Source organism: Fusarium proliferatum (genome assembly GCF_900067095.1).
Source record: "Fusarium proliferatum ET1 genome assembly, contig: FPRO_scaffold017, whole genome shotgun sequence".
In the NCBI taxonomy this organism is placed as follows: domain Eukaryota; kingdom Fungi; phylum Ascomycota; class Sordariomycetes; order Hypocreales; family Nectriaceae; genus Fusarium; species Fusarium proliferatum.
In genome coordinates, this window is record NW_022194806.1 from 1 (window position 1) to 16,553 (window position 16,553).

Genomic DNA, 16,553 nt, shown 5'->3' on the forward strand with positions numbered 1-16,553 from the left:
TAAGACGGAGATTGTTTTTATACAGCGCCGCCTGTCGTCTCAGTCCTATAAGTGCGCGTCACCCTAGGGTTACAACAAACAAACCTGATCACTGCTATCGCTTCTCGTATGTATCACTCGACCGAGGCTCAGCATGACCCTCTACTGATATTTAATCAGATATCGGCCCGATTTTTCACCACGTCGTCAAGCGGCAGCCCAAGAAGCCCCCGTCGTGGCCGCTACCCAAGTATCGAACTTGAAGGGGGATCAACTTCAACCTTGACGCCCACTCCGAAGAGGCCCAGATCCTCTGCTGAAGACCGCCCCGGTACTTCCAAGATCCCTCGAACCGATGATCCCGAGTGCGAAGATACCCACGCCTTGAGCCAGGGAAACCAATCGGATGACGGCCGACACAAGAATCACCAACCCGATCACGACGAGCTACTCAGTGACGACGAACTATCGAGCGACGACGAGACCTACAGCGTCATAGAAATTATACAAGACGAGAGCTGCATTGCGTTTTAGGGGACACATGCTGTAAGCATTCTTGTTGCCCATACTGATGCCTCTAACGGGACTGTTGGAATAGGCCATCGCCATCTCCGATCCACCGTCACCGCAGCCGTATATCACAAGACTTGAATCAGAAGGTTCCCCTACTTCCACCGCAACACTGCCGGGCCCTTCCGCTGTCACAGCGACCTATGCTGAAACGGCTTTATCCAAGGTCGACGAATCTCTCCACTATACGCTCAAATCGATCCAGGACGTTCGCACAGAACTCGAGCGCAACGAAAAACCACTGAGATGCCGTCTTTCCACATCGCTTCGTAAAGTTGAATCTTTAGAGGCAGAGCTCGAGCGTATCGCGGACGAACTCGGCAAAATACGTGTGTCACTACCAGCCTTCCATTCCTTGCTATTGATCGAGACACGATCGATCTCGCCATCAAGCAGTATCATGAAAGGGCAGATGCCTACCAAGAGACCATTAAAGTCCTAAAAGCAAATATTACGCAAGAGGAAGACACAATCTCGGTTCTGCAAGACGACTTAATGCGAGATGGGCCCATACATCTCGAGCTCTTCCAGTTGATAGAAACGAGCCAAAAGATGGAAGGCGAAAGACTGTATTGGAAGGCGATGAAGGAGATACTGGCAAGGGGTCCTGACGACACATCAGTGGCGGCCATCGTGGACTTGTTTACCAACCTCATGGAAACCAACATTGCGAAGTAGCTCCTGTCCCACGGCGAAGATGTCATATGCACGCTCAGAATAAACATCTTGCCACTCAAGAGGCGAATACATAAGTGCGTGGCGAGATACACAACAAGCCTACCAGTTGCTTCAGAACAAGCCTCGAGAACACCGAAATATAATGCCCCAACCAAGAAGGCTCCATTGCCAATGGAGTTCGAAGGGCCACAAATCAAATGGAAGGTCAGAATCGCAAGGGATCGCCCGTTTCGATACAACAGTCGAGATCATGGTCAATTATGAGGACATTGAGATTAGGCGGGCAATTATTTGCAGTCAGGTCTTTGTCATGGGCCGTAATATTACTATTTTTGGGTTGCAAAACTACACAATGGGCAAACATATTTGTTTATTCCACCAGTGTTGTATGGCTCTGTCCTTTTTCAATCATGCTTCACTGCATGTATTACTATTGTCTATAGATAAGTTGTTCTACCTGTCTATACTCATCGGCATCGCTCTTTGTGATCCACGTTTGAGTGAATCAACACACAGGCAGTAAGGTACTGCGGTGCCATAGCTTGTAGGCCTCCCCTACCTGCTTCTATCCTGACTGATTGGTGACCAATACGTGATCAACCCAAGTCTTCTCCGTTCCTTTCATTGACTTACATGTAGGTAAGAAAAGCGTTGACTTTAATTGCTTTGCGGTTTTCATTGGTCGCAGAGCCCTCTTCTTCTGTAACACCTAGTTTTGTTCGACTCTTTGCGCAACTCTGTATGTACATCTCGGATGCACTCAGTGCCCAAGTGGTATAGCCTCGCGGTATCTTCGGAGCTGTCTTGTCTAACAGAAGTCCTTTATTGGATATCAGATAAACGATTGGTTAGCTCAACGATGGCCCTTGAGAGAGCAGTTGTCTGTGCTGTCAACAAAAGGGAAGATTTCTGCCAGCAAACCATCCATGAGGCTAAAGAGGTGGACCTCACATGCCTCCAAACATCAGGCATAGGGTTGCGAAAGAGCAGACTTAAGTGACCCTTGGAGTCTAGAGACGGGATCTGTAGTTCATATAAGACTGTCGTAATGCGCCTGGCAGGATTGACCATAAATTGGAAATGTAAAATAGATCAAGCTTTAGACAAGATCGATTGGCTTCGTTTCGTTTCCTGGTAATAGCAACAGTACCATTTGCTATACATGTCAGCCTTTTGCTTATCTTGATTCAGACTGAAGTCTATGAGAGGACCTATGACTACCTAACCCTCGCCTTCTTGGACTCCCTTTCATACTGACTGCTTTAATTCTTGTCGTCACCAATCGTCTAGTCTCCCTTTCTTCTGATGCTCGAGACGCTGACACAGCCTTGGAGCAAGCACGCACGCAAAGCTTCTAGAGATTCAACTTTACGCGATAGGATTCCTGTTCCTCCACCTTCTTCTTAATTGTCTCTCTATTTCTCATCTTGTCACTACAATATCCCTTTCCATTTCCTTCTAGTCTTGTCGCCTTTACAATTGGAAAGTTATTTAGGATATAGGAATTAGCAGAGACTAGTTGAAGTTAAAGTGATTCAATTAACATGACACCGAAAGCGAGCGACAGAGGTTAAGATGTAGGCGAACTCTCAACTGAAATTAATACTTTTCGGCTAGATCTTGATGTCTTGAGATCAAAGAAAGAGATACAGATTGCTGCGAGGTTCAATCAGTAAATGCCCAATTAATGAATAGATGCTGTTACAGGGTAGGCTCCGGGGCAGAGAGCAGTGCTGATTCAATCATAATGCTTCTGGGCGAAGTGGGCTTTGACTAAGGTCGTGTTGATTGGTCATATTAATCCCCACCTGCTATCCCCCACTGTGCAGCAGATAAAACAGAATACAGGCATTAATGAATTCTGCTCGACTGCCTGCCCATGGAATGCAAGTCGTAATGTCTTGCGTTCTTGATGGCATTAGGATCAGATACCCAGCTATAGTGAACAAGTTGGAAGAACCATCCTATGACTATTTCTACGGTTTTATGTAGCCGCCTGATCTGTGGCTGAGATGCCGCGAAATTATCCAGGTCGAGAGTAAACCCCGGCGACCCTTGTTAGATGCGCATCATGTCTCCAAGGTAAGACTTCTGGTATACTACCAGATAGCCAGACTAGATGGATGATACAACTATTCACATGGTAAGGATCAAGGACAGGGGTATCGGGCATATCCATTAGCCGCAAACCTGAGTCAATAGATGAGACAATGCTACAACCACAAAGAAAGTACAGTTTCACTCTGCTTTCCGAATTCCTGCCAATTACTCCATTAACCAATCGTCTGTCAGAAACCACAGACACATTATCCCTACATGCCCTTGCATCATAGCACACGAATTAAGATGATAGGCGGCCAGGGACATGATTTGGCCTCACTCAGCCACTTTCCGATGTCTTCCGACATCAGCTTGGCACTCAGCGCCACCGGAGTCAGCAGTGTTCATCATCCTCTGCACTCTGTTTACTCTCGCATAAACACGAACCAGGTATCAGTCTCCCTTTGTGTAATGGAGATTTACCAATAACGGCCCGCCGGTTAGCTGTCATTAGTTCCCGGCCACCAACAGGTTCAACCATGACTTGCTATCGTGATTTCTTTACACCAACATGCGACAGCCATGTGTTGGTAATGACCAGGTAGCCAGCCTTTTTTTATCCGCAAAGAACAGAATTAGTATTCTGATACTTACATTACGGCTATCAGAGCTGTAAAAATATGCAAGTCTTTTAGAGCCAGAGGAATCAAAATGAGTATATAAAACAACCATTGCCATTGGGAAAGTCCAAACTTGCGGCACAATTGAGCTTTTCATCCACTACGAATGTATTTCATGATACCGTGGACTCCGCTATTTCACCACCTAAAGCTCCACGTCTATCACCCTCTGTACTACACCGCGCTGTCAGTCCTCTGGATATTGGGTCTCATGAAACCCTTACCCCTGGTACCTCCCGTTGTTTAGACGTCATCGAGGTCTGCAAGGGGATTTTGATTGCTGCGATTTCTATTCAGGACAGATCCACCCACCAGGCATGCGTCATTAATAACTCACGCAATCATACCAATCCAGTCGCCAACACCGCTGTAAATGAGAAAGCGCCTTTCCAGGACGCGCAGTAATAGAGCGGCGAGGATCCAAAACGTTCGTTAGGCCAGCCTCCGCGCAGTATTTCTACGTGTCTCTGGTTCACTCTGCTATCAGATCCGATCTCGAATCAAACAAAGGCTCGTTGTGGAGCCGACTCCAAGCCTCTGGGCGTTGTTGTCTATATACCTGCTGGCTACTCCCGTTCTTGTCATATTGTGCTTTGTAAAGGCAAACTGTCTTATGATGGTTTTTATTGTTGCAATGGGATCGACTCCTCTCCACCGTTGAGAACCTGCGACTATTTGCAAGGCGATGCTTCGAGCTGGGTCTTGACGAGGCCGGGTGGAATAATGAGGTGCACACGCCTATCCTGCAAGCGGTCTTTCGTGGCGATCTATGGCCAGAGCAGGCGATAGTTGACTATTTTCCATGGTACCCTCAGCAGATCCTGTTTATTTGTTGCCTTTGCTGATTGCTTGATTCACAGTATGAATGCCTCCGTCACCCCCGAATACCACAAATTTCCTATCTCGCCCTCGAAAGTCGATTACTGCATATTCATCAACCCCGAATTCGATCGCGATGGCGGCGTGCCACAAGCCGCCGACAAACTCCAAGTCTCATGTAACGGGACTGTCAATCATACATCCTACTCCGGGCTGACTGAATTCCCCGTTTGCGTCAGTATCGAGACCAAGAGGCACGGCGGAGACCAACGGAGAGCAGATGTGCAGACAGCCACGTGGCACGCATCGCAGTGGACGTTCCTGGAAAGCCATGCAGGAGACGGGATATCTGAGCTTCCATTTCTTCCTGGCATTATAGTACAAGGCCACGAATGGAAGTTTGTCGCGACCACTCGGCGCGGCAACGAAATGTCCACAGTTGCGGTTGTCACTAGTCACACACTGACGTGTATAGATTTTTTGGAGTATTTTCCAGTTCGGAAACACGATAACGCCTGTTGGGGTTTTCCAAATTATGGCTGGCCTTCATCTGCTGCGCAGATGGGCAAGGGATACATACTGGCCGTGGTATAAGAAGCATGTTCTGAAGTTGGCAATACCGGAGCCAGACCTCGCCCCGCCGGCCGGTGGGATAATGTCAATAGAGTCAAGACATGCCTGAGGGAATTGAATCTTGGGCCACAACTCCCAGTTCGTTGAAACCGCCTCGCTTTGCTTTAAGTGGTGACATTGTAAAATCCTGTTCTGTATCATGTATGATCTTGTTATCGGCTGCAGTGTTGTTGACCTGTATGGGCAATTGTTTTTATAGTCTCCTGCCTCTTCAAGTGACTGTCTCTTGTCCTCTTTGGCCCAGACACACTTTAAGATCTTTGGCTGTACTGTCCAGCTATTAACTATGAAGTCAACCTCCTCCACAGATGTACGGGTGATGTCAATATTGGAAAAAATGCCTGGACCGTGGTTTGACCTGTAGTTTTTGAGGGGTTCTAGTCAACATATGCTGGAATAAGAATCAGGCGCCGTTTTGTTAATTTTGTAATGAGACTTTGTTGATGCGCCCATGAAGACTGTACAAATAACAGGTGTTGCCGTCTGCTGTATCCTACCGTTATCTGAAAATGGCACAGCACAATTGAGCTGCCGCTTCAAGTTAGATTGACTGATATTTCTGGCCAGGGTGCTGATTATCGGCGCTCTCCAGCCAATCAGAATCACTTTCACACTAAAGCCAGAAGCGTCTGAATTATTGCATGAAGAAATGTCCCTTGTCATACCTTGTTCATATTGTCTGATCTCTTATGAACCTGAATTGCCTTATTCTATCCTGTTTCTTTTCAGATGATAACCCATAATATTTCTGCCACAACGCCGACCAAATCTGTCCAGTTCCCATACGGCAAGGTGTTCGGACTTGCCAGTCTTTCGCTTTCCCCGCACTACTTGTTCACTTCCCTTGCAGTTCGCGGGGCCATCTTCTCAACCATATATCCGTTGCCTAGATTATCTTACCGCATTAATCCAGGAGACAATCAAATGCATCTACTATAAATAGTAACCTTTACTTATTATATACCAGACTAATAATAACTTCTCCTTTAATAATATTAAGAGATAAGGGTTAATTATCTATATAATAAGGTAGTAATATAAGGTAAACTAGAATATTATAATATACTTTTTTAAATATTATTTCCTAGCCTATATATTATAGCTAGTTAGTCTATAAGGCAAAAGAAGCTAATATCTCTTTAATATATAACCTTTAATCTTTCCTTTATTAGTTTTTTAACTAAATATACTTTTTAGTAAATAGCTTTTAAGTAAAGAGCTTAATAAGATTAAGAATAGCCTATAAAAAAATACTATTAAATATAGATTTATTATTAACCTTATTATTATTATTAATAAGCTATAACCTTTAAGTATTATTTACTATTTAAATCTAAAATAAAAGTTCTTATTAAATATAGTCTTAAAGTTAATATTATTAGCTTTTCTTTTTAGCTATAATTTTTAATTTATTACAGTATTTAGCCTTAAGGTAATCCTCTAAAACCTTTATATTAATAAAGTAAAGATTATAATACTTATAAGATAGGCCTTTTTATATAGTAAGGTATAGATAATATTATAATCTATAAGGTCTAAAGGCTAAAGTATCTAAATCTAAAAGGTTTAATAAAGATAAGAGGGGCTTAAGGCTATATCTAGTAAAATTAATAATATAATACTATTTACCAGAATACTTTAATATATATCTAAGACTTAAAGTAAAACTGTATTTAATATATATAATAGCTTATTTTATGAAATTATAATAAAGGCTAAATATCTTAAGCTTTTATATATTAAGTCCTTTATTAGGGATAAAATAGAATTAATACTTTACTTCTAAATAGGTAAGGGGTCTATTATTATTAAGCTTAAAAAAGTATATAATATAGAGTAAAATAGAAAAGATTAAGTAAATATTTTATAAAGATAATAGATATATTAGATTTAGTAAGCCTTAATAAAATTATATTAATCTAGAGTAATTAAGTTTAATAACTTAATAAGGGTTAGCTAATAAAAATGTAATATATTATATATTTTAGGTTTTCTAATTTAATAAGTATGGTACTAAAAATGCACTGTATTTCTAGCGAGAAAGATAGGGCGAGGATACTATATGCTGATTGGTTAAAAATAGGAAACGCAATGCGTTTCTGCTAGTAATTATTGAGTAAGAATGAAAATGCATCATAAATATTGTTGGCGTTGTTCTTTTTCCCTTTGTTGGTGGCTAGCCTGTTCTTAGACTGGAAGTATTGTTTTCATTACAGTTAATCCTATTTTATCTACTATATATTTAAATATGTTTTGTCCCATTTCTTCACTGTTCCTTGTTCTGGGGTATTTACTTGTCCTACCCTGTGACTGGCGATATCTACATGTTCACACGTATATTTAGCTGGCATAATACCTGAATCAAGCCATCGAACCAAGAACACTACATTATCTCCAATTCTCACATAAGGAACTGGTACCACATTACCTCCAAAAGCCACTCTATAAATACACCACTTCTTTCCAACTCCTTCTGTTATAACGTCCATCATCACATCGTTTTCACCAACAACAGCAACAACAGCAATAACACTAACATCACTAACAACCCACTAACAACTTACTAACAGCTCACTAACAGCTTATTCACATTCACAACTCACTCACAAGAATGGCAGGGCAAGTCAAGGGTAAGGCTAAGTCTGATAACTATCACCCCGACTCAGAGTCTGAAGCTGATAATCTTCTCTTTACAGGAGTGCGTAGATCCGAACGAGCACGACAAATCCTCCGTCTTATCGCACACCTTGAACAAGCAGATAGTCTAGGACATGCTGAGATTATCAGCAAGTTAAAGGACAAGAAGGTAGAACTCGCTTGGATTCATGGGTTGGCGCAGCTTACGCCCGAGAGCCAAACTGAGGAGCAGTGGCTCAAGTCTTGGGACAGGCGTAAGGGTAATGTTACTTCGTGGATTACTAACAACATCGAAAACTGGAGTGAGACCATGGCAGAAGAAGATAAGAAAAGACTGACAGATGTGGGCAAGTTACTCATGGAGCAGTCTTCTAGAGGCGCTATCAAGCAACACGCGGCTAACAACGAAGATCTCCCTACTCATGATGACCTGCCTACTAAGGCAAACGATGCGTCGGCGGATATTTTTGAATTGACACGTCTTGAAGAAAGTGCTGAGTCTTCGGCTGATACGGCATCTGGTCAAGGTACCGAGGAGAACAATCAACAAGATCATAAAGCCCCACCGACCACAGAAGTCTCCAAGACGAATGAACCCTCTCGGCATGTTACGCCGTCGACCCCAGAGAAAAGTCGGGACATTGAAAGAGTTTTGAATAGATTTGAAGACTATCTCGCACGTCAGGATATGTTTAGGTCTGCTCTTAATCAACAGGATAACCCAAGGATTATAGATAAGATCACTGATTGGTTTCTCCAGCGCCAGGCACTTCGCGCGCGAGATGAACGAATTGCTCGAGATCGGGGATACGGCATAAAGTGGAGAAATGAGAAGGCTGATCTGTATCCGCTGGACAAAGCAGTTAGACGGGCTGAGAAGGAGAAGGCGAGGGCTATGGGGAAGAAAGTTCGGTGGGATTTGGATGGAGCGAAGTTTGAGTGATACTGTTGCTAGGCTGGCTTTGGGATTAGGGCTATAGATAGATAAGTCTTGTTTTGCTATTTGTAGAAAATTGCGTTAAGGCATAGGAACCTATATCTATCATGGTATTCATGCATATATCCACGATTGTGCACATGTTTGTGTGCATGGTCTCGTTACAAAGATCAGAGTGGGGATCAATACATATAGACAAATACAGACATTGGCGCATACCAGGATGTCAAGTAGAACTAAAATATGAACATGAATTGCAGCAATAACATAAAGACTGGCTTGATTCTATGCAATGATGGGTATATGACGGTGAATGACGACAGGTATAAGATCTGGGTTAGGGGTAAGGATATGGGCGTGATTGCGCACCGTATGAGTGTCTGATATTGCTGGCCAGTGAGGACAACGGCGTGACAGCAAGGCTGAACAAGCACGTCTTGATGCCAATGTCCATGCTTGACATCAACGCGACAGCATGGACGTGTCTGTCCGCAGATAGAGCGATATGAGGAAGACGGGATCACGCTCGCACACCTGACGTCACTGACGCAGAGATGGTGGTGGAATAGAGTCAGGGACCCTGGTCTACATCGACACTGCGACAGTAACGGGATCGCGCTCCCGAAACCGAGGAACTACTCGAGTGAGCTGCTGACCATGAATGCGAGACCACCTATGATCGTGCGCAACTCGTGGGGCTCGTTCAAGCACTCATGCATGGGATCGGACGAAATTTTCTGCGTGACCAAACCGAGGACCTTGCACACGAAGTTGCGTACAATCGATCTCTTGTATAAGGACGGGAAGCTGTACGAGAGCGAAGACCATAGCAACTGGTCAGTCTCATACAGAGTTCTGCGGGCATAGTTAATGAGAGATAGCAAACCCTCAGAGACAGTAGGGAAAGTCTTAATGGCAAGGCTGGTCTGACTTCTAGTGCACAGTGTACTGACTCTATTCCCTACTGGACTTGCGAATAGAAGACGGTGGTATAGTCTTTCGAGGGGTTTAACAATTAAACAACGGCTTGGGCGAAAAGTCTCGAACTTTGGCAAGAGGAGAGTGATGGCCCTTGGGAGAGACATACTCGCCCTTGCAACGATAACGAATGCGATCACGCTCGTGACCCAGGTCTTCCTTAGAGAATTTGCTACTAAATTTAGCCACCCCATTATAATTCTCTAGCCAACAACCCTTTTCATCGAACCTTTCTCAGGTCTCGGCTTCGGACAAAGTGGTTATACGGCAGCCGATGCAGTCGCATCTAAAGCAGCTCTGTTGGCTCCAGTAGTTATATAACCAGAAAAGGCGGTAAAGGTAAAGGGAATTACTGTTCTAGTAGTTGACTTATACTTTCTTTTCTAGTAAAGTTCGCATCTGGACCATCTTTGGCCGCCATTCAACGTAATCTTGTCAAAGGGTGTCTGTTGATGCAAGCTCATTGATAACGCCGTACGATGCGCCACGCCCAAGATAGGTCTGGGGTGCGACTGATCTATTCGGAAACATCGATGATTACTAGTGACGTATCCTTGGTAACAGAACGCTTGTTTCCTCCTGTGAGATCAATGACGTATTGACCAAAGATGACACTGATGGCCTTGAGATATCTACGGGCTGTTCCTCTTGAGCCTCAATCTCACAGCAAGCCTACAGATAAAATAATTGTTAATTTAAATACAATAAGTAGAATATTTAGATAGTATAGCAATGTTTCTATCTATGGGACTGAGCCGTACCGTTTAAACGAGAGAGTGCTATAACAAATAGGCGTAGTGAACTGTCTTATGTAGAGTCCCGAAATCTGAAGCGGATGGGAGCTGCTGTTGCTGTTGGAGAGAATCAGTCGGCCGGCAACGGCGACTTTGCAACGAACCCATCTACGACGGCGTCAATATTACTTTCCAAGCACAACACATCAGCTTCTTCCTCTTGATACAGCATATATTCTCATCATGCATCAACATAAGGAGCAAGCACGGAAGCTCTGTTCTGTCGGATTGCTGGACATGCGCGGGGCAGACACTACCAATCTGCATCTCCCCGTCTATCACATCTCGCCAGACACTAGCCAGTGCGGGACGCACTGGAAGCATTTTCTTTTGGTGCAAAGTTATCGGGTAGCGCAGATTAGACACGGGAAGCATTGGTAGGAGAGGGGAACAAAACAAGTAAAACAAATAAACGATATGTGATCGGTGCATGTCTCTTGTGGATTTCCCTCGTTACTCTCTGCTCTGTTCTGTCTGCAATATTTTGGTCTTCTGTTCATGAGAATACTGCCTATTTCCAGAGTATCTACAGTATACTCCTAACCAGCTCATCTATCTATGCCTTCTACGACCGTTTGACTCTACTCTCTGCTCTTTCGAGGTTTACCTTATTTCTCTGTAGTAGAAAGGCCATTGCTTTCACTTTTAGCACACCTCTGCTCCGTTCATATCATAATCTACAAAAGCCGCCCCATTTCCATCAGATCTCTCATCATAGCTTCTGATGACGATTTCCAATGCGAGGTATGTAGTACGTGGTATTCGCTTTCGAACTGGTAAAAGCACGTGAAGCAGGGATGTTAACAGTGCGGATAGTGTCAGAGATTCTACTCTGACTATGAGGAGCATGCCGCGTTATACCATAGGCGGGTCTTGCACAAATGTCAACTCTGCTGGCGCGTATTCATGCGCGCCGGAAACTTGCGAAGGCATCTAGATGAGGGGCAGTGCGAGCCTTGCTTGCTTGGCTTTGGTCGGTCCCATACCAGGGGCAAGCAAGGAAGATCGCACCACGAGAAGAACTATCTGGTGTATGCGGACTGAGGCAGCCACATGCACCCCCTGTAGTCTCCGGCAATTGAATTAACGATGGAGGACAGGCAAATACGTAAGAAACTAGACAATACTTTGACGAGCGAGTGATCAGTGCTGATTGTTTGCAGCGATGCCGACGGAGTGGACGTGCCAGTTGATGAAGATGTAGGCACCTCAGGCCTTATGACCCAGTACCTCGGAAATTATTACCGAATACAGCGTCCAAGCTACTGCTGCCATAGAACAGGCAAGCCAGGAATTCGCATTGCAGCGAGACAGGGCACCTGAAAACTGTTGATCCAAGTCAGACGCCCCGGCTATGCTGGACCTTCTGATAAAGGTCTCTGTTAGATGAACCGTCACAGCGGCCGACGCATGGAACCCAGACTTCACAAGCCGGGCGATTGTGGTATGTGCTATAGCCGAGGCGGTGGAGATATTCCATCAGCGTCACTTCGTATCCCTGTTCTCGTCAAAAAGCCAGCAAGTCCTCCTCATCTCGGATGACGATATCCAACCCTAAGATACCCACAGCATGAGAGATTCGCTTGACCTTTATAACTTGAGAAAGCCTCTGGAGAAAGATAAGGATAGACATTCTATCAACGTGCACATGCCCGTTAGATATCCCTTAGGAGATGCCATAAGGATCTTTAACGAGCGGAGGACTAGCGGCGGCCTACCTGTTAACCCGCTTAACCTTGGCTGTCTGAAAGAAAATGCGGTTCCGGCTTGTTTGTAGAACAACGGAGACTGCGACCTGATGCGCACGCGCACGGACAACGGCAAGTTGAAGCAGCCGGAGTGGCGCGATATGGACGACTGCTTGGTGTTCTGCCTCCTTACGTCTAAGGGCCCTGCGCATCTGCAGCATGTCGATCGTCATGGCGTCTATACCATGGCGTTGATGGAGGAAGGGAGGATGCTGTGGCTGGTCTGGCCGGGTCTGGAGCTGGAGGATCCGGAGACTTATAAGTTACCCGACGGAGGCGTTGCGATCTTGATAGATGAAGTGGATATGCTGATCCAGCCGCCCAGCAACTTGCATGCACCTATCACGCTGGCGGATACGTTAATGACGGGGACGATGCACTGGTATAGCTCCCGCTTGCTTGATATACTATGCCACACCAGAGCACAGGTTAAAGACCCGATGTTGACGAATGAAACCATCGCAAGACAGTTTCTCCCCAAGATGAAGAGTATCCTCTAGCAGTAAGGGTTTATGCCAATGGGAACGGCGTCGAGATCGGCAATAAGCTTATAGATTCTCACGGATCAAATTCACGGTCGAGGACATCATTACCGGCGAGAGGCCCAAGCTGAACATGCTCATGTCCAGGAAGACGTTAGCTCAGGCATAATGTCGCGCATAAGACCGCATCCGTATCCGGAGATACCCAAGAACACCAGCGTGCTAATAACCATAATGTGGTAGGAGATGCCGAATGAATAAACAGTCGGGATCTCGTGTATAACCGTGATCACGTCTGCTTGACTTATGGAGTCCTCAGACCTCCCTGAAAAGTACAGAACGCATCCGGACTTATTCGCGATCGACTTGATGTGCTTGGACAAGTCCCTATTCAGGTCGTAGGGCACAGTCCTCTTTAAAGGCCCGTTCCTCTCGACCCTCATGACGTCGAAGTTTGGTAGATCGGAACATATCAGCTTGTCATCTTATGAATCTCCTGGAGCCTGCCGGCACTAAACGATATGATCCTGTGCTTGCCAATGGACGCGTCCATCATGGCGGCATTGCAAGCACTGTCCTCTTCATTGTTAAAGGGAAGCAGCATGTGCTATGCTTTAATATCCTCTTCATGTTAGCAATCAAGTAGCACTGTAGTTAGACGTCCTTTACAAGCACTTGTGTTGTGAAGCAATACAACGGCATGATATAGTTGTTTCTATATTGGCTTGGGAAATATAGACCTCAACTTGGTCAACCCCGGAGCTTGACCTAATTGTGTAAAAAAAAGATTTAAGCAGCATAGTAAAATATCGACAGAGAAGTTAATAAAACCAATTTTAAAATATAACCAAAGCTTAATTCTCTAAATATACCTTCCAGATATCCTTTACTAAGGCACTGGTCTTAGATTTCTCGCATCACGCGCAGTATATATGCTCTGTTAGCGATGTCAAGACCCAGTCCGGCGATTTCCGTCCGAAGCAGATCAGCGCTGTTAGCTAATCTTGTTTCTTCAGTTTCCCAGTCGACAAGCCTCTGGTGAAACTCTCTAATTTCGCAGCATTTGTCCTTATCCTTAGTACATTCTTCGAGATGATCGGTTGACTGAGCACGAATTCCCTTAGCTTTGTAGCGAAGCTTGTAGGCTTCACGACGAGATTTGAGACCCTTCAACTTCTCCTGCACCTGCGTCAGTTCTTCTTCCATTTTCTTCTTCGATTTAAAGTCCGTATCTCGCGCGGCCCGGATTTCGGATTCAACGAGCCGCTTAAAGCCATCCCGTTTGAATTTTCGGAGGTCCTCCATGAGCACCGTATCATTTGTATCCCACTCAGCGGGATAGTAAAAACACTCATCAATAAGCGCATCTCCAGGCTCAAAGCCATAGACAATAATTCTAGCCAGTTCGACGGCGTCCTGTAAAGTTGAGTTAGCAGGTTGACGTATATTTTGGTGGTGGAATACTAGTATCTGCCCGGCACGACAATAAAGTGCGTGCGGTGAGGCAGACATATCCATTGTAAGATATGGAGGGGGTTAGTATAGGTACTTTGGTGGTGCTGGATTGTCTTTAAGGCAAGCGAATGAATTGCCGGAACACAAGAGGTAAGAGAAGCAAAACGTGCTGTCTGCTAGATAATTCTTATTTTCTTTGCTGCAGGTTTTCCTGTATTTATGCAAAATACTCTTAGTATGTGATTCACTGACCTAATAATGTGTGTTCCAAATCTTTGCTCTGGTATATTTATGTTCTATAATATATACTATTCTTCTTTGTTTAGAGTTCTTTTCAGTATCATAAGTATAACTAGTCACGGCAAACATAATACAGCTAGGATTTTGTACTAGAGACAAAGCACATGTTCAAGCTTTTAATAAACATTAAACGATATTAATTATAATACCTACACTTAAAACCCTTTGTTTCCTTTCTACGTAGCTGCTCTGCTTGCAGAACCTAGCAGTAAGTGTATATAATACTTAGGTAACAGCTTAAGATATGATTGCAAATTCCCAATAGGCAATAGGCAGTTTATTACAACTATGTAGCGCCTCGTGCTATAGATTAGTTAGAAATCTTTGCATAATATCCTAGTTATTAGCTAGATTTGTTGTTTGCAGCTGAGGGTTGTAGCTGAGAACTTAAATTAGTACAAAGAACTTAGGGACTGGGTAGCTGCACTGCAAATCGCAAAGCGAACAACTATCAGCAACACATATTCGCTCACTGAACATGTCCACAGGACATTAGGACAAGCTCAGATGACTTCACGCATGCCCCTCGCTTTTAATGCCGCAACGAAATTAGGGGCCTGCTACGTTATCCAATAGGCACCATGGATTCCTAACACCCCAAGCTTGAGATAAGAGCACTTAGGAACAGAGGGAGTTATTCTTCTCGATATCTTATTCTCCAAGCTCGTAGTCAAGCATCATCTCTCCAGTTAGTTCTACTATTATAGTGCTCTTATTATACTCCCATAAGAGGCCCTTTCCGTCGGGTTACAGAGTATACGAGCTTTACTTCGCATAAACTAGTTCCCGGTGCGGCGATCTAAGGACGTGTTGCTCCTAAGAATGTATACAATGTGCTATTAGCATGCCAGCTCGTACAAGGCGGGTATCATCAGGATCGTATTAGAATTTCGGCTGATAGTGATTTTGCTAAGAAGTCTGCCTTTATGAAACAGTAAATCTGAGGTTTGCGCAGCATAGTTGCCGTGAACGCCTTTCAATTTGAGGCTCAATTGGGGTTGCCGACTACATAAACGACCAATGGTTAGTTCAGGGTTCAACCATTTACTACGGAAGGTATATATAAAACCCTACTTGCCGGACGCTTGCGAACTCGTTGCTTGTCTCTGAGCTCAGATCTTCCTCAGGATGAAGTGTCAGAAAGACCTTGTCGCCTGCCAGATCTTCTAGTGGACGACGCTCTGAGTCTATGCAGAGACAACCGTCGTTGAGAAGGTTGATGAATGGTACATCGACAGACCGGTCGAGCGTTTTGGCGGCACTGGTCCCCCGAAGGAATGGGATATCCAAAAAGTCCGCTTGTGGCTTCAGGACACCTTGTCTGAGTTCTAAGAGGCATCTTTGTCCAGCGATGTTCTTGAGGCAATTCAGCAAAAAGAAGTGGCCCATCATCAACCTGCAGCCGCTAACATCGAGGCCTCTGGCGTTTGTGGACTTCGAGAAGGGTCTCAAGAATATCCATATCGCAATGGTTCTATTTGTGAGCTGGCAGATACGAGCGCCCAGCCTGAAGCTATTTATGCGGATGCTATCGTACTTTCGCCGATTTCTTACTTCCCAGATTCGACTGTGGCTGAGCTCCCAGCCGATTCTACTCACACGCAGGGCGTACCAAGTGAGTCACGGAATGCCGAAGAGCCGGTATTGATTTAGTTGACTCGCTGCCATCACAGATTCTCCATAGACTAGAACGACTATAGTGAAATGCGGGGTGATGCTGTGTGATGAAGATATTGCTGGGGAGCACCTTGTTTCTCAGGTGAAGCTGCTAGGCGGCTAGGCTGAAATTTTTATTCTAGTTTTATGGATCGATCTTGTAGTTT

The 16,553-nt window shown here is 44.7% G+C and overlaps 4 protein-coding genes across 4 annotated transcripts; 3 read left to right on the forward strand and 1 right to left on the reverse strand.

Moving 5' to 3' along the window:
- Positions 1 to 108: 108 nt before the first annotated feature.
- FPRO_15825 (uncharacterized protein) lies at positions 109 to 991 on the forward strand (the record flags this gene model as incomplete). The annotated part of the gene is made up of 2 exons (XM_031224737.1): positions 109 to 471; positions 578 to 991. The coding sequence occupies 2 exons, from the start codon at positions 109 to 111 to the stop codon at positions 989 to 991; spliced, it is 777 nt and encodes a 258-aa protein (XP_031089966.1).
- A 3,817-nt stretch (positions 992 to 4,808) lies between these two features.
- On the forward strand, positions 4,809 to 5,360 carry FPRO_15826 (uncharacterized protein; the record flags this gene model as incomplete). Its single annotated transcript, XM_031224738.1, has 1 exon — positions 4,809 to 5,360. One exon carries the CDS (start codon positions 4,809 to 4,811, stop codon positions 5,358 to 5,360), a length of 552 nt encoding a protein of 183 aa, XP_031089967.1.
- Positions 5,361 to 8,010: 2,650 nt separating this feature from the next.
- On the forward strand, positions 8,011 to 8,979 carry FPRO_15827 (uncharacterized protein; the record flags this gene model as incomplete). The annotated part of the gene is made up of 1 exon (XM_031224739.1): positions 8,011 to 8,979. The coding sequence occupies one exon, from the start codon at positions 8,011 to 8,013 to the stop codon at positions 8,977 to 8,979; it is 969 nt and encodes a 322-aa protein (XP_031089968.1).
- Positions 8,980 to 13,878: 4,899 nt separating this feature from the next.
- Positions 13,879 to 14,493, reverse strand: FPRO_15828 (uncharacterized protein; the record flags this gene model as incomplete). Its single annotated transcript, XM_031224740.1, has 2 exons — positions 13,879 to 14,391; positions 14,440 to 14,493. The coding sequence occupies 2 exons, from the start codon at positions 14,491 to 14,493 to the stop codon at positions 13,879 to 13,881; spliced, it is 567 nt and encodes a 188-aa protein (XP_031089969.1).
- Between the last annotated feature and the right edge of the window lie 2,060 nt (positions 14,494 to 16,553).